Source organism: Malaya genurostris, chromosome 3 (assembly GCF_030247185.1).
Source record: "Malaya genurostris strain Urasoe2022 chromosome 3, Malgen_1.1, whole genome shotgun sequence".
Classification (NCBI taxonomy): domain Eukaryota; kingdom Metazoa; phylum Arthropoda; class Insecta; order Diptera; family Culicidae; genus Malaya; species Malaya genurostris.
Genome location: NC_080572.1, coordinates 1,139,352 through 1,160,849, shown reverse-complemented (window position 1 = coordinate 1,160,849; position 21,498 = coordinate 1,139,352). Strand labels below are relative to the sequence as shown.

General features: G+C 35.9%; 2 protein-coding genes across 2 annotated transcripts in view; both read right to left on the bottom strand.

The window, feature by feature from the left end:
- Positions 1 to 209: 209 nt before the first annotated feature.
- On the bottom strand, positions 210 to 2,083 carry LOC131438543 (zinc finger protein 836-like). The gene is made up of 5 exons (XM_058608644.1): positions 2,033 to 2,083; positions 1,821 to 1,956; positions 843 to 1,759; positions 481 to 790; positions 210 to 421 (listed from the first exon to the last, which is right to left on the bottom strand). Exons 2-5 carry the CDS (start codon positions 1,928 to 1,930, stop codon positions 280 to 282), a joined length of 1,479 nt encoding a protein of 492 aa, XP_058464627.1. The 5' UTR covers positions 1,931 to 1,956; positions 2,033 to 2,083; the 3' UTR covers positions 210 to 279.
- Positions 2,084 to 7,650: 5,567 nt separating this feature from the next.
- Positions 7,651 to 21,498, bottom strand: part of LOC131439414 (sex peptide receptor) — a 142,438-nt gene continuing 128,590 nt past the window's right edge. Inside the window, exon 6 of the mRNA XM_058610383.1 lies at positions 7,651 to 8,905. Coding sequence (XP_058466366.1) covers positions 8,287 to 8,905 — 619 coding nt within the window. The 3' untranslated portion in view covers positions 7,651 to 8,286. The remainder of the gene's footprint in view (positions 8,906 to 21,498) is intronic.

The following is a 21,498-nucleotide window of genomic DNA, read 5'->3' as shown; positions in this document are numbered from 1 at the left end:
AGGCTTCATCCGGTATGTTGTTTATAATATCCGCATAAGACGTAATGGTCAACAGAATTGTGACAAACATGGAGCGCAGCGGAATCGAGTGCAGGATATGAAACCGTCTTATGAAGGTAATACGTACTTAGATTGCTGTAAGGTTTTTGCGTTGGAACGAATACTATCTAGGAGGGCGTATTGGATCGAAAATTGAACATTCGCACAAATTGTAGTATGCTTTCATAAGTTTATTGACGTGTCGTTTCAGAGTGGTTAAAATTATCCCCGTGAATCAAATTACAGCTTAGCTACGTAGCTATTGCCGGGTTCTTGCTGCATACTGCAATCTGAAGGATCCTGTTGCTGCGCTGAGGCAATCTGATATTTCTTCTCATGAACATTTTTCTCGTGCGCCAGCATACTCCACTTCAGTTTGAACCTGAAATCGCCATTGATTGTTACTATTTCTTCAGGAAGATGCTTACTATTTGAACGCACTTTTTACCACAGTAGCTGCACGCATGAGGAAATACTTCAGTATGTACAACGGTGACATGTTGCTTTAGATACTGCCGCAGAGTAAAACCTTTTCCACAAAATTGGCATACGTGCTTCTTTGTTTGATCATGCTTGCGTTTGTGCCAGTTCAACACATTCAGTGCTCCTCGGATAATTCGCCCACATATATCACACTTATGCGAAGGAACGCCATTCTCAGCGTGGATACGCTTCACATGTTGCAATTGATTGAATCTACTGTAAAAAGTCAATTCGCAACCTTCCGATGGGCAAGAGTATGGTTTAATGCCTAGAACAACAATTTTTAATAAAAAAATTTAACACAAATCCAACTGACTAACCCAAATGACGATTTTTATGTGATTCTGCAGCCTGTGAACAGACACGTTCTCCGCACAAGTCACACAGTTCTTGGCGGGGTTCCTGTTCTTTGTTTGTTCTATTAGAGGCAGATTCACGCGATGATCGATTTTTTCTGGATCTTCTTGATGTTTCGGGTTTCACATAAACCTCTTCAAAATCTCCGTCCTCTAAATCTGATGGAGGTGAAAAATCGGACCCTTCACCTACATCTGACGGTTGTTGTTTGCACTCTTCTTCGTCTACATTTTTAACTTCTGTTGCCACGGCAAGTATTCTCTCATTCACCGGTTCAACCAGCGATGATACAACACTAGTACTTTGTTCTTCAAGTACAGATACAGCAGAGATGACCTGCAAAACTCCATCGTTTTTAGGTAATTCTGGTTTTACATTATCAGATTCCCGCCGTTTCAAGTACTCAGCATAGGTCAAATCAATCTGGTTCTTATGTTGTTCAACTACGCTTCTACATTTTGCAATGGCATCTATACATTCAGAATTATCCCATCCGTCGCTCTCTAAATATGTTCTATCACCGAGAAGCAAATTCTTCGCCTTCAACACCGCTTCTTTAAAGTCTAACATGATGTCCAATAAGTTTAAACAATTACAACAAGCCAGAGGATATGCATCGCCAGGAAACACTTTTATCTTGAACGCTGCCAATGTCTTTGGTTTATGTTTGGCGAGTATAATTTTAAGATTTGTACGCGAAACTCTACGTAAACAAAAACGACACTGCGGTACAATAGTTTCACCATATACGGTGCCAATTGGTTCATTTTCTCCGGATACTATCGGTACATTCAGTCTGGTGTTGTCAACTCCATCAACATCTTCCGGTTTCACTTGAACAGCTCGCGATCTCACGTACTTACGCCTTGTTTCAAGATTGCTGAAAGTACCAAATATGAAATGGTTCATTTTTCCCGGCTGAGGTCAAAGATGAAACCTACGTTTCCAGTGTAAGCTCTGTATCGATTAAGTTGTCAGGCTCTTCCTTTATATCGACCAACTCAAATGACGGCTCAATTTTTACTTTTCGAGAGCTCCGTCGAGAATCCATTATGTAGTCTGCGGTATACCAACAAACTACAAACGGTTAATGAAAACACGAAGTGTCATATATTAATAGAAATTACTTTTCTTTATTGTAAAACCTGTTTACCTTTTTTTGACGTCAAACTAGAGATGGGAAATATCGATTTTTATGGACAATGTCTTGAAGAGCGTTGCCAGTTGCGAGATTTTTTTCGCTTCGTTGGACAATCAAACTAACCAGATTTTATTCCAGATTTTCCTAATTGAGGTTTCTATGCCCGGTGAAAAATGAATGGCGGCCCTACTGAAAAATGGGTGGCCAACACGTTTCCTGATGAAAACAAAACAATATGTAAAAGCGATTCACACGCAGCATCAAGCGACTATCACCTGCATGGAACGATTACGGAACAACAATATTAATAGTATGCAATTCATATGAGAGGACACTACGTCAAGTTCACGGAACATTTTAACGTCGGATACGTGAGGAATATTCGACTAAAATAATCAATAAATTAATCTGGACGTCGACCGGAGTTGATTGATCGTCTGAATCGTGTTTAATGCATGCGTTTCCTGATGAAAACAAACCAATCTCATTTACATTTGTGGTTGTAAGTGAGCTGTCAGAGAGCCTAATTTTCCCAGATTTTCCAAATTTTCTTAGACTTTGTTAGATCTCGCTAGATCTTTTCGGTTTTGGACCTTTCTTTATTTTTGGCTCACTGAAAATGAATCCCGGACAAAATTTCCTTGTATATAGTAGACCCAGATAAATCCAGATAAATTTTTGATTTTTAACAGATTTTTGAAAAAATAACCTGGCAACTCTGGTCTTGAATTGGCTGATATCGATAATGACAAAATATATGACAAAAAATATCGATATTCGATGTTATAACCAACGTTGCCAGGTATACCGATTTCTCGGTAATTATACAGATTTTTAACCTCTATACCACAATACAGCCCGCATAGCGTTTTGGCTACCTGGGCAGCCATGGCCACTAGAAGGCTACCAAAATTGATTCAGTTACGGTTGTCAAATCCAATTTGACAAAACAAAGTCGCCTGTATCCAAGTTAGCCGAGCGTTTTCATCTTCTCACCTTCGCTGAAAATGTCAAAGATTTCAATGTGGAAAAATCCTGGTGGATACGGTTGTATCGTTTGAGTTGTATTCCTGGCAGCGGTGAGGCAGCCGGTCACCAGAATGTCTGCCAGGCATATTTTTCCAGCTGGCAGCGTTTAGTCAGCCATCTGGCAGCCATGCGTATGCGGGAGATATGCTCTCCCAAAATACCGATAATGCACATATCATACAGATACATACCGATTTTGGTTTTTAGATGCAATAGACTGAGAAAAGGTTGCCGTGGGACCTTTTTTTTGGTCACCTTAATGAGCTTTTGGCATTTTCCTGGTATTAATATAGAAAAGATTTTGATACCGATATGGTACAGATATATTTTTGCGCCGAATACAAATTTTTGGAAAAATGACCTGGCATCGCTGGTTATAACCATGGAATTGTCGATTGGTCTAACGACAGTTCGACATGTAGATGGTGCTGTTGTACAAACGATGATGTTTTCGAATGAAGCTGTAAAAATGCATAGGAATGTTTATTGTCCAGTGGATTTTTATTTATTTGTAATTGAAATCGAACAATCAAAGAAGATTCTGTTGTATTTAAAGAAAAAACATTGATTTCTATGAACTAGAATTTCAAAAAATATTTTTAATATTCCGCTTGAGAATAAATCAAAGTTTTTTGCTTTCAGAATGACCTATAGATTGATAATATTGACTTTACTTGTTGAGACCGCTCTGAAATAATTGGTTTGGCCGTTTATTCTACCCAGTAGGTGTTTAAACCTTTAATTTAGATAACGAAAATAGATTACATAACCTCACTTAGCATCAATATCTAAATATAGTTTAGTGTTGAAGAAATTAAAGGTTTACTTTTTATGCAAAAGTTTTACCCATTCCGTAGGTTTGTTTAAGGAAAAATGACTCTGTTAGTAACTGTTTCTGCATTTAATACTCGACTCCTATATTGATCTATGTGATAATTTGCTAACATCATCGTTTTCTTGGCCCATAAAGTGAAACATAGAAGGGGCGGAGTTGATTTGAGTTTTGCGTTTGAAAGCCAATCTAATGCAAATCTAATTTTATCTGACGCGCCGTCTAAGTTTTATTATTTGAACCTTTCTTAGGATGACGATTGAATTTTACACGGGCTCTTATGGAGAACTCATATAATTTCAATTATGTTGTAGCATTTTAGGGCATATTCAGTAGTGTTCTAGTTCTAGATGCATAATTTATATCAGTTACAAAATTTAAATCTGAATTTTATAACAAGAAAAACTGGCAGCCCCTGCACTATTTTCTCGTGTTTCAAATATACACGCTGCCAAAAAAAACCCAACGGTTGACTTAAATCAGACCCTGTCAGCTTGAAGCGATCTCAATCTTCAGTTCACCAACGCCATCGCACGGCATCACATTCAACATATCATGTCAATTGCATGAGTGCGCAGTGCTGCTGTTTTGGCGCACACGAATTTGACATTTCGCTCCCCAACTTCTATGTACGAGATTCGATGCGGACTCGCCTGAGGGCACCATGCACGCAAAAAAGGATGTTGCCAATGATTTGTTCGGGAAATGTGAGAGCTGGATATCTTGTTAATATGATGTCTTTGCTTAAATTCACCTAACATGAAGTAATCGAGCATGTTTTTTATCGTTGGGTGAAAAGTACTGTATCGATTGAGTAGTTTTCACTCAACAGTGTAGTGTACTTCAATAAGTTGCTGTTGGGTGAAAAAAAATTTGTGTGTTGCATCGCAGAAACTGTCGGTCAGATTTGAAGTGAGTGAAATCATTTTGTAAAATTGCAGGTTTTGGGAGAATAATTAAATAATTGTCATCAATCGTAGTGTGAGTAGCTTTGTATAATTTCTTTTTAAAACAATAATTACACCGCAATATCATTTCAGGCGATGGAAAATATTGAGATGCGTTCGATCACTCAACGGTGCAGTTCCACCAGCTCAATAGAGCAGCCTTGGTAGTTCAATGATATAGTCTGTAGATTTAATACTGTTGCAGCTCTAATTGCAAAGTACAATGAATATGAATTCCCATAAGTGTGCGAACAGATTTAAATTTATTACTCATTCTGAATTTTGTTAATGTAACGGCAACAAACCATCTGAACATAATTACAATGTTGAAATACGTAAAAAGATAAATATTAAATCAATAAAGTAATCATAGTTGACTTCATTTTTTGCGTTTTATTTTTCAAACCATCGAACGAAAACTGAAATCAAATTACCCAAGTTGATTTCTATATCGCTTGCATAGTTCCTACCTAATCAGTACTATTGATGCTTTTACTCAAAAATAAGTTAAACCCATTTTACACAAAATTGGCTTCCTGCACACAACCCCTCTATTGAGTGAAAAGTACTTAAAATTAGGTAATTTTTAGCAGCGTGTACAAAAAATAGAACGGCATCGTAGATCAGTTTTAAATTTGACAGAAGAACTGGTCGAATAAATCAAATTAGAACGGCTTGCTGGGGATACGTTTGTTCCAGTGTCGGGTCGGCTCTATTATAGATCTTCCATGTAGAACTTCTAGCTTCTTAATTTGCTCTTAGCATCTGTTACAATAACTGTTCACTTGAAAATATAAGAAAATTTATTTTATTTTATTTCGTGAAATCAGTTTTGATTCTGTATGATGATATTTAGACCAGTATCGAGATCCGGAATTTGTTTCGGTTCGGTTGACGTTATTTTGAACGCTAAAGGAATAAATCAAAAGGCGGTAAAACACTATTTCTCATCATACTATCGCAAATTTGGTTAGGTTTGCGTATCTGTACGGTCCTTCAAGTAACATTTCATGATATACGCGAAGAATAAAATCATTTGAAAATGATCAACATAATACTTTTGATCGTTTAAAACAGAATCTTGGGTGCTGCGTTGTAAATAAGTTATAAATGATTTTGCAAGTGGAAAGTGGATTTCCCTTGTATTTTAACAGATAATCTTACAATCGTCACGTACACCTCTAGCTGTGAAACACAACGTTAGATCGCCCATTATAATTTCAAATTTTTATCTAGTTTGTGAAGTTTTTACTTCATGAGAGATATTGAAGCTTTTCTCAAAAAAGGTCCAGAGTAAAACCAGATTCTACTAAAAATTAACTTCCTACGCGCAGACCTTCCTTGACAGAATTGCTGGAAAAACCGATCATCATTTGAAGCAGAACAACATGCGTGGTTACTATGACAATGTTTGTTTATATTTGAAAAAAAATATATATTAGTATATATAGTACTAAAGGCAACAACGACGTTCATATTATGACACGTAACTGAGAAGAGGACGTAAACATACACCGGACTGAAACCGGAAGCTAGGCGTATCGGATTGGCTATAAATGCGTCAAATATGTGAAATACGGGAAAAAACACTATGCCTTCCACCACGAGCATTAATATACGGCAATGATATCAAGATGGTTGATAAATTCGTATATTTGGGCTCACTGAGGTTTCGAACAATAATATCAGTAGAGAAATGCTGATTACGATAAATCTGTGGCTGATGAAGAGCGACCACGGTCCGAGCTACGTGAAGAGGTTTCCTAAATTAAAACGAAGAACACCACCGGACTAGACTGATAGGTAAGTTATTAACACCGATTAACTTAATATTTAATCTAAAGGGTGATTTTTTAAGAGCTTGAGAACTTTTTTAAACAATAAAACGCATAAAATTTGCAAAATCTCATCGGTTTTTTATTTTAAACGTTAGATTGGTACATGACATTTACTTTTTGAAGATAATTTCATTTAAATGTTGACCGCGGCTGCGTCTTAGGTGGTCCATTCGGAAAGTCCAATTTTGGGCAACTTTTTCGAGCATTTCGGCCGGAATAGCCCGAATTTCTTCGGAAATGTTGTCTTCCAAAGCTGGAATAGTTACTGGCTTATTTCTGTAGACTTTAGACTTGACGTAGCCCCACAAAAAATAGTCTAAAGGCGTCAAATCGCATGATCTTGGTGGCCAACTTACCGGTCCATTTCTTGAGATGAATTGTTCTCCGAAGTTTTCCCTCAAAATGGCCATAGAATCGCGAGCTGTGTGGCATGTAGCGCCATCTTGTTGAAACCACATGTCAACCAAGTTCAGTTCTTCCATTTTTGGCAACAAAAAGTTTGTTAGCATCGAACGATAGCGATCGCCATTCACTGTAACGTTGCGTCCAACAGCATCTTTGAAAAAATACGGTCCAATGATTCCACCAGCGTACAAACCACACCAAACAGTGCATTTTTCGGGATGCATGGGCAGTTCTTGAACGGCTTCTGGTTGCTCTTCACTCCAAATGCGGCAATTTTGCTTATTTACGTAGCCATTCAACCAGAAATGAGCCTCATCGCTGAACAAAATTTGTCGATAAAAAAGCGGATTTTCCGAATGGACCACCTAAGACGCAGCCGCGGTCAACATTTAAATGAAATTATCTTCAAAAAGTAAATGTCATGTACCAATCTAACGTTTAAAATAAAGAACCGATGAGATTTTGCAAATTTTATGCGTTTTATTGTTTAAAAAAGTTCTCAAGCTCTTAAAAAATCACCCTTTATAATAACTCATAATAGAATAGGCTTTCTTTTTGTTCTATTTATCGAAAAAAGCGTTTATTATTGTATCAAAAATAGGTACAAGATTCGTAAATTTTAATTCGTATCTAACTCATCATTCAACATTTCACAAAAAATAGTGTTCTTCGACCATGGCGAATGTTTCAAGGTTGAAAACGAGCATTTTAATGATGAACTCGTTTTTATCTCTCGTATCATAAGTATGCTGGATTGAAATTCACAAAGTTGTTTCAAACCTTTGCGTTCCAAGACCACAAGCAAATACAAATAGTTCACACAATCTTATCCATGCAACCAGATGAATTGGTACAGAATTTGTAAATAAATCATAGCTTAAGATATGACTTTTGGAATTTGATATTGAAACGCAGGCTGGTTGTCTATAATAATTGATTTTCTCTAGGTTTCTTCTCTCTTATTATTGGTGTCATTTGAATTAGAAACATGGGCTCAAAATTTCTGATTCAGATGATTCTGCCAGGTTTATCAGTATGAAACCTTTTTAACACACTATTGTCTGTGCTAAAGTGTGAAAACACGGAAAAAGGATTACATCAGAGAACTTTTGTCCGCTTCCTTTTTTTTCGTTTGTCTAGGGTTTATTCTATCAGAGTATGACCTTTTTTCGATAGTCATACATGAGCAATCCATAAAACCATACTTAGTTACAGTTAGAGTACGGTTTCGTTTGTGAATGTTCGTGGGCCATTAACTAGGGAGTAACGAGAAGAGCCACATTCCTTTTTGCTACCCGGTACCTGTTTGGCCGATTTGACAAAAATCTCTTTGAATGTTTCTCTAAACTGGCGGGACATTCCACAGTAGATAGCAAAATTTATAGGATAGCTAATAACGAGAAAAAAGTTGGCAAATAAAATAAACATATTGGCTATGTAGTAATCAAGGAACTCATAGATCAGTGAAGAAATAATGTGTAAGGCCGTAATGACAGCTAGTGGAATTTCAGCAATCAGGAAAACAGTCACCACCACTATCAGCATCAACGTGGTGCAGTTCGAATCTCGGGCCCGCTTGCATTCCCTCTTCTTGGCTTTATCCTTGAACAGGCGTTCACGTTTCTTCTGTGCTTGGCGCATCGCTTTGAACAGCAGCACATTCAGTGCCACTAAGCTCACACACGGTATCAGGTGCACGAACAGTATCCGAAATGAGTAGTATAACGTAAAGTAGATATCCGCACCGATGTAGTTGTGAACCCAGTTGGCGATTTCCGTGTGACACACCTCCGTATTGTTACCATTCCATTCGATTTCCAAGAGGCTATATGATCTGTGCGGGAGAAAAAGATGTTGTTAGAGAATTATTTTGAGTGCTAGAAAACAAAAAAAAAAACAATTTAAGTTTTAGTTTTTGTCTTCCTCATATAAAATGGTTATAGAACCCGACTTCGGAACCGAAGTTATAGAGGACCGAGTTCTCTCCATTTTCCGCGAAGTAACATAAAAAACTGTTTCTTCTTCAAATTGAAACAAAATACAAAAAACTATAAGATTTTACTACACTTTTACAGACATTTTCCAAACAGAATAATTTTAAAGTGTCACGCGATTTTCGACGGTTCTGTCGTTTCTGAGACGAGACTGATGCAGTAGTACGATGGTCGCTTAAATTTACGGAGTAGTATATTTGGCTTTGATTTTGAAATTTTCTATCGAATGTCATTGAAAATGCATGAGTTGACGAAATGAATTTTGATCTCTCAGCAAATGGCAACAAAAATATGAAAAGGCGGGTTGGTAATGTCAGAGTCATTACTGGAGGATGTAAATACGAACAATACTGACATTAAATTATTCTTTGGCGTCAAGACAATGGGAGCAATTAATTTCGAAATATTTTAAAATAACATAATAGAAAACAAAATAGCTGAGATGCAAAGCACAATATTGCAGTTATAATTTGCGAAAAATAATAACACACTTGCCGTTATGCAAACCAACTTTATTATTATTATTGCGCATCGGAACCAACACTAATTACAGTTGTATATTTTTATGTTTTGATTATCTTAGTAATTATATAGTCCATTTGTTTAAAAATTTCACTCAGCTCAGTTTTTTTATCGAACATAATCTCTCCAACTTATTCAAACATTTATTTGTTTTCTTGTAACTAGACGTTTTGTCATGAATACGACTACTGAATTTACTATGGGGCACCAAAGTAAATTCAGTAGTCCCAGAATTTACCCTGTACAAGAATGGCAGAATTTTATCGCGAATATCTCTTGATGTACTTAACCAAACAACATAATTTTTTCTGCAAGCTACCGGAAATATGATCAGGAATTTGTGATTAAATTTTCAACAGCGTGAGGGAACCTTAAATAACTGAAAAATAAGGTTTTCTAAAAAAAGGCGGGTGGGTAATGTCAGAGACATAACTGGATGTCGTGAACACGAAAACAACTGACATGTCCCTAACACTTCCGAATATCAATTAGTTGATCAATTGTATGAAATTGTATGTAGAATTTGAAACGATGCACCTAAACTAAAGTACAGATTCTATACATTCTGAAACACAAATATTATGAAATAACCAGTATAGTTCTTTATAATAAAATGGTGGCTCTGAAAAGAACCTTTTATGAAAGCGTTTGTGATGGAGAGTGATGAGTTAAATCCGAATTCCGATGGATGCCGCTGACTTCCGTCATCTAATTCCAGGCTGAACTGTTGTACGTGGGTGCGATACTGATATGGTTGGTGTAGGTGTAGCGTTTACAACCGATTATAATCTTCCAATAAAGAAAACATCAATTCTCTGGGTTGATCAATGATACAATAGGCCTAATTTATTGAACGAAACTATCAATATGCTATAGGGATTCGTTTCTAGCATTCAGGAGGGTCAAATTGCGTAATTCTCTACGACATTAAATTCCGGAACATTTTTCGCAAAAACAAAGAAGGCTTCACTTGATCTCGATTACTGTGAATTTCACACAGCGAAAAGTGCACAAATCTAACCAAGCTGTTCTAGATATTCACTAAACAGGGGATATTTACCTTCGATTTGCGAACAACAAATCCTAATAGTTCTTTAGAAAACTTTTGAGCCATTAGAACGGCTGATTTTGTGTAATGTTCTCCACCGTTGTTTTTCATCAATGCAAATGACTGGCAGCTGGCTTTGCAAACGACACAAAATACATCTGCTCGCAGTGGCGATTTTCGATATTTCATTTTGGATTTGCATTTCATTGAAAGAAACTATCAGGATGCTGTACGGGATTCATTCCTGCCTTTCAGAAGGACCAAATTGTGGAACTCACTACGATATTAAACACCAGGCGCGGCAACTATAGGGGGGCAAAGCACTTTTTGCCCTCCCAAAAGATTTATTGGAGGGGCCATGCCCCCCAATATTTTGGCAACTTGAATAAATATTAGAAAATTTGATACAAATATCTTATGATATAACACTTTTTTCTGTTATCCCCGTAGTTCGTCTCTGTAATCCTTCATATTTCTTAACTAAGTTACTAAAATTTTTAAACTAATTTACTACAATGTGAAATGTGTTATACTTTACCATTTTCGAGTATTGGTTATTACTGGAATAGTAGGAAAAATGTTTGCGATTTTAACTTGGTTGTTTTTTATTTGCTCTAATCGCTCCTTTTCCTTTATAAAAATGCGTTATATGTGGCTAAGTTCAATGATCTGTAGTAATAATTTTTTGTGCCCCCCCAATATTTTGTTCTCTTCCTCAGAACGCGTTCTGATTGGCTGATGTTGACATGGGTCAAATGAGATAGGTTTTTCAATAGTGTACTATTGAAATACTTCAATGCTTTTGCTATACACGTTTAAGTTGAAAAATTCCGATTCTATTGGTAGTTAGATTATATAAATCCCTTCACAGACCACTGAGCTATGAGCTTTAAAAATACGAGCAAGGCAAACGTGCCTCATGAATTATCCTCTCCGATACTCGTTTATACCAAACATTTCAGAAAAGTTTAATTTTGAATTATTTGAGATTATGTCACACAACTGATAATTTAATCATAAAATTGTGATCATATTTCTGATGGCGTGTAGCAAAAATTATGTTGATTCGTTAGATTCAACAAGAGATATTCACGATCAAAAACTTATCACTCTCTCAGAGGGTAAATTTTGAAAAGGCACTCCATAGTAAAGTAAGTCGTATTCACGACAAAATAATTTTTGGAAATAATGAGAAAAATTCATCACGCTTGCTTGCCCTTTTCGCACCCGGCCGACGGTTTTGAGATAGTCAGGCACATATCAGTTCCGATTATCGAGTGGACGAGTATGATACGGAAACTTTGATTGAATCACCCATTTCTTCTAAAGAGATGATGATACCCCTACAAAGGTATGAGCTGGACGATTTATCTAAATGGTTATAAATATTACATCACATATTTTAACCAATTAACTAAATATAAAACGATCTAGTTAATCTAGCAGATATAGATTCTCCTTCTAAAGTACAACTGAGAACAAGAACGCATTCAAATATTTCCGGTTTACTATCCAGGGTTATTCAAGAAAATTTCCTATTTATTAACTAGTGCTTCAGACGGAACTGGATGTCGAGGTGAGGTTCTCCCACCAACATCAATAAAAACACACCAAGCATAAAGCCTCAAACGCTCAGGTCGTGCTTTATATTCGTCATCGTCATCTTTATATTTACCCAAGCTATGGGTAAAACACGCCATAGATCCGATAAGGATCCAAAGGATGCTAAGCGTCCTTCCTTCCCACCGACTCTACGCTCGGATTTCAACACGTTGATCAGCAAAGGACTACAGGCAACAATCCGTTTATGTACTGAAGGCTACAAAATAACTGTTCCGGCTTTGAACCACTACAAAGCAGTGGAATTGTACCTGAAGCAGACAAAAACGGAATACTTCACACCAACGCCAACAAGGACTACCCGACATGATGGAAGCCGAGCTAAAGCAGGCACTGTCGGAGGCTGGACTAAAGCCTGTGATGGTGTTTAAAATGAAACGACACAGCACGGACAATCGAAAGTATCGAGATCAACTGTACTTGATTCATCTGGAGAAGGGCTCCATCACCATGAGTCAACTGAAAACGATAGAATCCTTATTTCATATAATCATCGAATGGCAAAAGTATAAACCGAACTGTTTGAGCTATGGCCATGGAGCGAGGAATTGCCACATGAAAAGTCGGTGCGGGAAATGTGCGGAATCACACAAAACCAACGATTGCCTACTAGATGACATTGCAGTAAACTGTGATGGCGACCATTCATCGTGCTGAATTCACAAAAATTCGACAACAGGTGTCCAGTAAACAATCAACGCGCAAGAATGTTCCACAGAAGGATGAACCTAATTCCCACAGCTCCCACCGAAGAGGGATATTCCAAATTTGCCGCCACTTCCTCACAGCAATCCAAAAGATTCAGCCGCTGGATCACAAAAAGATTCTTCCTCCAAAATCCCTCCTGGATGGGGCAATAATCAACCACAAGTAAAGGATGACTCTGGTGACTTATTCTCTACGAAACTGCATCAACGCCTTAGGCAATAATGAGTTGGTTGTAGTAAATTATTCCAATTGTTCACTCAGGAGCGAAACTGCTGAATTGTCCGACTTTCTTCAAGAGAAGAATGACGATATTGAGCTGAAACATTTAAGTATTCGCTCATTTGTCTTCTTAGCAAAAATTTTCAACAGGCGCTGGGAGCTTGGTTACTTCCCTTCAAAGTGGAAGTTAGCTAAAGTTATCCCAGTTTTGAAACCGGGGAAAGATCCTTCCTTTTCCAAGAGCTATCGGCCCATCAGCTTACTCTCTGCCCTATCCAAGCTGTTTGAAAAGTCAATACAAAGGCGAATTCTTGCTTTCGCAGATGAACAGGATATATTACTGGAAGAACAGTTTGGGTTCCGGAAAGGAAGATCCACCATCCACCAACTCACAAGGGTTAACAACGTCATCCAGCAAAACAAATCAGTGTCCAAAACGACTGCCATGGCAATATTGGATATTGAAAAGGCATTCGATAATGTGTGGCACGATGGCCTGGTGTTTAAACTTTAAACTGCATCGGTATATTTTTCCGATGTATCTTATTAAAATTATCAAAAATTATCTTGCAGATAGAGCATTCCAGGTTTCTCTGAATAATGCTCTTTCAGAAAGATTTACTATTCCTGCTGATGTACTCCAAGGAAGTATCCTAGGTCCCATTCTATACAACATTTTTACATCAAACATCCCACCTCTTCCGGGTGGTGGTGTTCTGTCACAATTTGCTGATGATACTGCCATTCTTTACAAAGGTCGTGTCATTAATGCTCTGAAGAATAAACTACAGACAGGTCTGGACGCTTTAACGGAATATTTAACAAGCTGGAAAATTGTGATCAATGCAGCAAAAACTCAGGTCATCTTGTTTCCACATTCAAGATCTCCAAAACTTGTTCCATCAGACGAATCCCGAATACGATTCGGTGATGAGGTCATCCAATGGTCCGACGAAGTTATCTATCTAGGACTCACCTTTGACAGACATCTGATATTCAGGTCACATGTTGACAAAATCGTTCAAAAATGCAGCATACTCATTAGGTCTCTGTATCCGCTGATTTGTAGAACATCTAAACTATGCCTGAAGAATCAGATGGCTGTCTATAAACAAATCATCTACCCCGCAATTGAATACGCAGTCCCTGTTTGGCGGGGCTGTGCACGAACACACAAACTTAGGCTTCAGCGCATTCAAAGTAAGATCTTAAAGATGATTCTAAATCTACCCCCTTGGACAAGGACTAGTGAAGTACATGAGATGGCCTCCCTGGATATACTAGAACAAGAATTCGAACAATACTGCACGAAATTTGAAGAGAGGTGCTCAATCTCTGAAATACAAATAATTCAAAATTGGTATGTATTAGGTTAGGGATAGTTATAAGTAGGTAGATATTTTATTATTAATTAAAATAAAAATTATGATTAAACATTAGTATGTAAAACAAGAGTAACTATAACACCTATTATTTCTTGAACTCAGGTCCAGCTCTAATTTCAGAATTCTTCGAATCAGTTTTTTTAGAACAATTAACATATTCCCAAAGAACTATGCGAAATTTTATTTTACTGTACTACGGTCCTTTTTCAACCAGTTGGAGTTTGTAGTTGTTGTAGGAACTTTCTGCTAAACTGCATAGAACCGACTCAGTTTAGGTGCATCATTTCAAATTTTAGTAGTGAAGAAGGGGAAAGCTGACACAATTAATACAAGTGAAAGTAAGAAGAAAGCATTTCAGTTATATTCGTATTCACCACATCTCCCAAGTAACAATTCGAATGCCTTATGGTTTTGATAATAATTTATAGGAGTTTTGTAATTGATTTTTCAATCACTACCTGTTTTATGACAACTATAATAAGTGTCTCTTTTAACAAGTAATATCATGGTTTTCAAAGCTTCCATAAAACCCTTTACCTAATCTAACAACAGAACTAAAAACAAAACAATTTGTACTAGGATAAAACCATGCAAACACTCTTAATATTGCTTTCAAACATTTTCTTTAAAACATTATTGTCAGTTAAATTCTTTCATAAATCTAGTTTTGTGTGTGTGCGTGTTCATTGGATGACAATTTCACTCAGAGCAAATTTGAGGGTTCTAAAGTATATTTATGACACATTTGTTGTGGGCTATTTGATTTATTGCTTCTTGGGTTAAGCGTAATTTGCATTAAAGAAAATTTCAAGGCCGCCATTATGATGTTCTATACCGTAGCATTTATTAACATCAAATAAAATTCGAAATGCAAAAACGAGGAAATATGATGGACTTTCATGATTTGTTTTCAGAATGTATGCACAAGTTTTAACGCCACGAAATAGTTTTATACAAAAATGACGATGAATCACGAAAAATAATTTTCATAAATCATGAATTATTGATTTATAAACCTTATGAAGAATGGTCCACTTGGCAGGAACCTGCTCTTATAGAGGTTTTCAGTAGGCTTTCGTGGAGTTTAAAGTTTTATTGCAAGATTTATTATGTAGCATTGAAGACAACTACTAGTATATACTAATATTAAAAATGTTACTTGGGATAACTAGCCCTGAATATTTTAAAGAAAATGTTTGAAAGCAATATTAAGAGTGTTTGCATGGTTTTATCCTAGTACAAATTGTTTTGTTTTTAGTTCTGTTGTTAGATTAGGTAAAGGGTTTTATAGAAGCTTTGAAAACCATGATATTACTGGTTAAAAGAGACACTTATTATAGTTGTCATAAAACAGGTAGTGATTGAAAAATCAATTACAAAACTCCTATAAATTATTATCAAAACCATAAGGCATTCGAATTGTTACTTGGGATGTCTGTGACATTACACGCCCATACTTTTTTTGTGGTCTGAAATAAAAGAAATTGTACTGAGTATTCTAAAAAATAAATTTTGTTTTCTATTTTGATGTGAAACACATCTTTATTTTCTATATAGGGGTGCAAATTAGAAACTCAATATTATGTCACCATTTGATTGGACATATTTATACTATTGATTTGAATGTTCATAGCCATGTATTTTTTAATTGTGTATTATTGAAATGTTAATTAATAGCTAGCAGTGTCCTATTTTGTCTGCTAAAAATCTCCGGCATATCGGATTTCCCTGCCATAGACGACAATTTTGAAGTAGTAAGCGATATATCAAAGGGAGAGCATCGCTCTGATTGGTCAATCGATGCAAAAGCGAAGCTGTTGGAGGCACGCGAATCTATAAAAAGAAGCAAAATTATAGCTAACTATAAATAGAAGCAAAATTATAGCTAGCGTTGCATGCCAGAGGAAGGTTGTTGCTAGACAGTAAGACAAAAAGTGCCATGAAACGATTTGAAGCTTTAATTGGTATGCTCTGATCTTGTTTCATGCAAGCTCAGATGAAATTCCATGTTATGTCGTTTCGCCTGAGAAACTACCCAATGGTAAATGTTGAGTGCGTAAGATTAATTTCTAATTTATATAAAATGACCTCGATTGATAATGAGCAATAGTTTATCGCTTCAACAGAAATCGCAGAATGGTAGAGAAATTTATCGCTATAAAAATTACTGCTTGCATACAAAACTTGAACACAAGCTTGACGAAGAGAAGCTTTAATGTCAAAATCCGTATCACAAGTATGTACAAAGATATAATTGCATACATTTGGTATATTGGTGTAATTTCGTCGGCTATAAAACAAACAATGTTTTTTATACACAATTTTCGTAGACGCTATAGATTTTTTTTTATAGATACGCCTTTTTCAAAAATTAGTCTTGAGTGAAATAAATCTCTAGACCAGTGCTGTAGTTGCGGTTAGTCACAGTTAGTCAGTGACTAACCAGCTCTTGAAACTGCAACCGAAAAATTTTTTTTTGAAAATTTTGTAATGACTGATTCAAGTAACCTGAAGGGTGCAAAAGAAATAATAATACAATTGAAAAAGGTGATTGCTCCCAGGGCGCAGGGTGAAAGTAATCTTGATTATAGTGAAATATCCTTCTGAGGGCGCAAATCATTATTTATTTTCAATCTAATTAAATAACATCTTGTATGGATAATTTGGAAGAGCGCCTTGGAAGTGATTCCAGGGCGCAAACTCACGGTAGGAGAATTGATAAAAGGCTCCCACATAATTTCTTCCAGGGCGCAGGATGAAAGTAATCTTAATTATAGTAAAATATCCTTCTGAGGGCGCAAATCAATATTTATTTTCAATCTAAATAAATAACATCTTGTATGGATAATTTGGAAGGGCGTTTTGGGAATGATTCCAGGGCGCAGACTCACGGTAGGGGAATTGATAAAAGCGCCCACATAATTGATTCCAGGGCGCAGGATGAAAGTAATCTTAATTATAGTGAAATACCCTTCTGAGGGCGCAAATCATTATTTATTTTCAATCTAAATAAATAACATCTTGTATGGATAATTTGGAAGAGCGCCTTGGAAATGATTCCAGGGCGCAGACTCACGGTAGGAGAATTGATAAAAGGCTCCCACATAATTTCTTCCAGGGCGCAGGATGAAAGTGATCTTGATTGTAGTAAAATATCCTTCTGAGGGCGCAAATCAATATTTATTTTCAATCTAAATAAATAACATCTTGTATGGATAATTTGGAAGGGCGTTTTGGGAATGATTCCAGGGCGCAGACTCACGGTAGGAGAATTGATAAAAGCGCCCACATAATTGATTCCAGGGCGCAGGATGAGAGTAATCTTGATTATAGTGAAATACCCTTCTGAGGGCGCAAATCATTATTTATTTTCAATCTAAATAAATAACACCTTGTATGGATAATTTGGAAGGTTGCCTTGGAAATTATTCCAGGGCGCAGACTCACGGTAGGAGAATTGAAAAAGGCGCCAACATAATTGCTCTCAGGGCGCAGGATGAAAGTAATCTTGATTATAGTAAAATATACTTCTAATGGCGCAAATAATTATTTATTTTCAATCCAAATAAATAACATCTTGTAATGATAATTTGGAAGGGCGCAATAGGATTTATTCTAGGGCGCAGAATCACGGTAAGAGAATTGAAAAGGCAGCCCTTATCATTAATTCCAGGGCGCAGGATGAAAGTATTTTAAATACATTAAATAATTGTAGTGAGGGCGCAAATTATAATTTATTTTCCAGCTAGAAAAAATCTTGTAAGGATAATTTGGATGGGCGCCTTAGGAATAGTTCCAGGGCACAGAATCACGGGAGGAAAATGGAAATAGATTTCAGGGCGCATAATGAGAGTATTTTTGAATACATAAAATGATCCCAGTGAGGGCGAAAGAATTTTTTTCTTTTCAAGGTTAATAACATCTTGTAAGGACAATTTGGAAGGGCGCAATAGGAATGATTCTAGGGCGCAAAATCACGGTAAGAGAATTGAAAACGGCGCCCATATAATTAATTCCAGGGCGCAGGATGAAAGTAGTTTAAATACATTAAATAATCGTAAGAAGGGGGCACAAATTATTACTTATTTTCAAGCTAAAAAATAACATATCTAAGGATAATTTGGAAGATTGCCTTAGTAATAGTTCCAGGGCGCAGGAAATGGGAAAAAGGCGACCTATACAATAGATTACAGGACGCAGAATGAAAGTATTTTTGAAAACATTAATTGATCCAACTGAGGGCGATATTACTTATTTTCAAACATAATACATAACATCTTGTAAAGATAATTTGGAAGGGCGCCTCAGGAATTATTCGAAGGCGCAGAATCACGATAGGGAAATGAAGGAGTGAAGGATGAAAGTATTTTTAAATACATTAAATAATCCTAGTGAGGGCGCAAGTTTTTATTTGTTTTCACGCTAAATAAATAACATATTGTAAAGATAATTTGGAAGGACGCTTTAGGAATGATTCCAGGGCGCAGGGTGGAAGTATTTTAAAATACATCAAACGATCCAACTGAGGGCGCAAATCACTATCTATTTTCAAGCAAAAAAAAATCTTGTACGCCTTATTTGAAAGGATGCCTTAGGAATGTTTTGAGGGCGCAGAATCACGGTAGGAGAATTAAAAAGGGTGCTCTTAAAACTTATTCCGGGCGTATGGTGGAAATCTTTTTAAATATATAATTCTACTGAGGCGCAAATCATTATTTATTTTCAAGCTAAATGTATAGCATAAGTAAGGAGTGCCTCAGGATTGACATCAGGGTGCAGAACGAATTTTTTTACCTAATACTACAAAGCTTTCGAAAGCATAAATGGAGCGCAAATTATTTCTTTGTTTGTGAGTTCTATAAATAGAATCTCGGGAGGAAGCAATGCACAAGTCAGCTTTGAGCAGTGCTGCCTTAACAACAATTTTTCTAACAGTTTTTATATTCAAACATAAAATATACTAGCATTTATAACTGTTAGTAATCTTCATTAACAGCTTTTAATAGTTTTCAGTTGACTTTATTGAAAAATTTGACAATAATGAAGTTTTGAATAAGAAATGATGCATTTCAATAATTTTGAACGAGATGAATTAATATAAATACTGGCATCTTTTCTTAAAACTCAGCCTTGTATAGTGGAAGGTCGGTATAGTAGAATTAATTACCACATGAATTCAACTGATGGGGGTTTCATTAGTATTTTCCAATTTCTTATATGCTTCTGAGATGAGACTTTATGAAATTTTATCATTTTGATTAAAGACCTACTCAATACATAGTGAGGTAGTTCATTATTCGATAACATGAACAAAAGCATTAAATTCACTTGTGAAGAACCAAATAATAGCAGACTTCTTAGACATTTTCATCATGAGGAAGACGGAAAACTTATCCTTTTTGATATATAGAAAGCTAACTAATACGGAAAGTATTATACGTTATACTTCTAATCTTTCTCATCAGCATAAAATGGCAGCTTTTCACCATGATTCATTGAATGCATAACCTAGCTCATGGAGAAAATGCAGTAAGAAACGAGAAAAAATACATTCTCGATATTGGAAAGCTCAATTAATATTCCAAGCAATTAATTCAAAAAAATTTTGATAAAAAGAAATACTGTTGAAAAACAATCACTTCCTACTTCAACCCAACCATCAGAAAAATTAAAAATAGTTTTAATAGATTTCAGCCATGATATTAAACATCTGCCCAAAACAAAACTAAAAAGTTTTGGTCTGGATTTGGTATTCCGTAAGAATAATACTAGGATCTACATAAGACCATAGAGATACTTTGAAAAAATCCGGATCATATAAACAAAGTGCACTTTGGAGAAATTAGATAAAGTTATCATTCCATTAAAATTATATGTTAAACATCTAACCGATGGAAACTAAACGTAGCTGAAAATTTAAGAATATATGTAAATATAAACATTCCAATCTACCATTTATTTAAATGTAACTTATCAAAATGAGTTATCTGTAAGATGTAAAATGATTCACCTGTACTAGTACAACAGAGATAGCACCGCACTTTCCTCCCACTATTAGTATCTGTGTCTGTTACTATTTCGTGACATTAGTGGGAACTAGTTATGAAATTTTTAATATTGTAGAAATAAATGGAATTTATTTTCTTAAAAAGCTATCCACTAAGCGCTAAAATAAACATTTTCTTCTGAATTTGATGTGATATTCGTATTTATCGGTTACTCAATTTGCTTAGTATTGGTCGCCTTAAAAGTTAAAAAATTTAAATCGAAAGCAGATAAATATTCCTATAATATCGAAAAACATACTGAAATCGAAAAGAGATATGGAATTTCTCTAGTTGATAACAAAACTTATTCTCTGTTTAATTTTACTGCCAAATAACAAAAACAAAATTGAAAAGCATAATCAGTTACTGATCTGCTCTGACATTACTGAAAGCACCGCTAACAAAGGCTAAACCATAGAATGGGCAAAATACAAATCTCATCCGGGAATTTACATTTTAATGATTTTATTCGCAACAACGAAAAAGAATTCTGTGATGGATTATTTATAACTGGTTTCGAACTTTGGATCTCCCGATTTCAGAATATCTAACTCATTTAACGCTATAGACTATGATAGCCACTTGAAGATATCATGATTTTTTTCAATGATATGACAAGCTGTATTAATTCGAAAAGCTGTTTGCTGGTATTTTCTGTCAATGTATACTCGTTTGTGTACCAGACGCGTAGTACGAAATTGCATACATTTAGGCAATTTGACTAAAATGGAAAATAATCAATCGCCAAAATATTGATAATGAACTAGAGTAGACTGGATTATAATATTGTGCCGCGTATACCTTAGCTGTACCCAGCATGTATTAAATGACATTTTTATGAATAAAGTTGTCAGTAGATAGATTCTACCGGCATGAGCTCCAGT

Bases quoted from the DNA above. Each gene is read 5' to 3' on its own strand.
- LOC131438543 (XM_058608644.1), bottom strand. From the start codon at position 1,930: ATGGATTCTCGACGGAGCTCTCGAAAAGTAAAAATTGAGCCGTCATTT. The intron at 791-842 runs GTTAGTCAGTTG...TTGTTGTTCTAG, and splicing joins ACATAAAAATCGTCATTTGG to GCATTAAACCATACTCTTGC. The intron at 422-480 runs GTGCGTTCAAAT...TGGCGATTTCAG, and splicing joins TGCAGCTACTGTGGTAAAAA to GTTCAAACTGAAGTGGAGTA.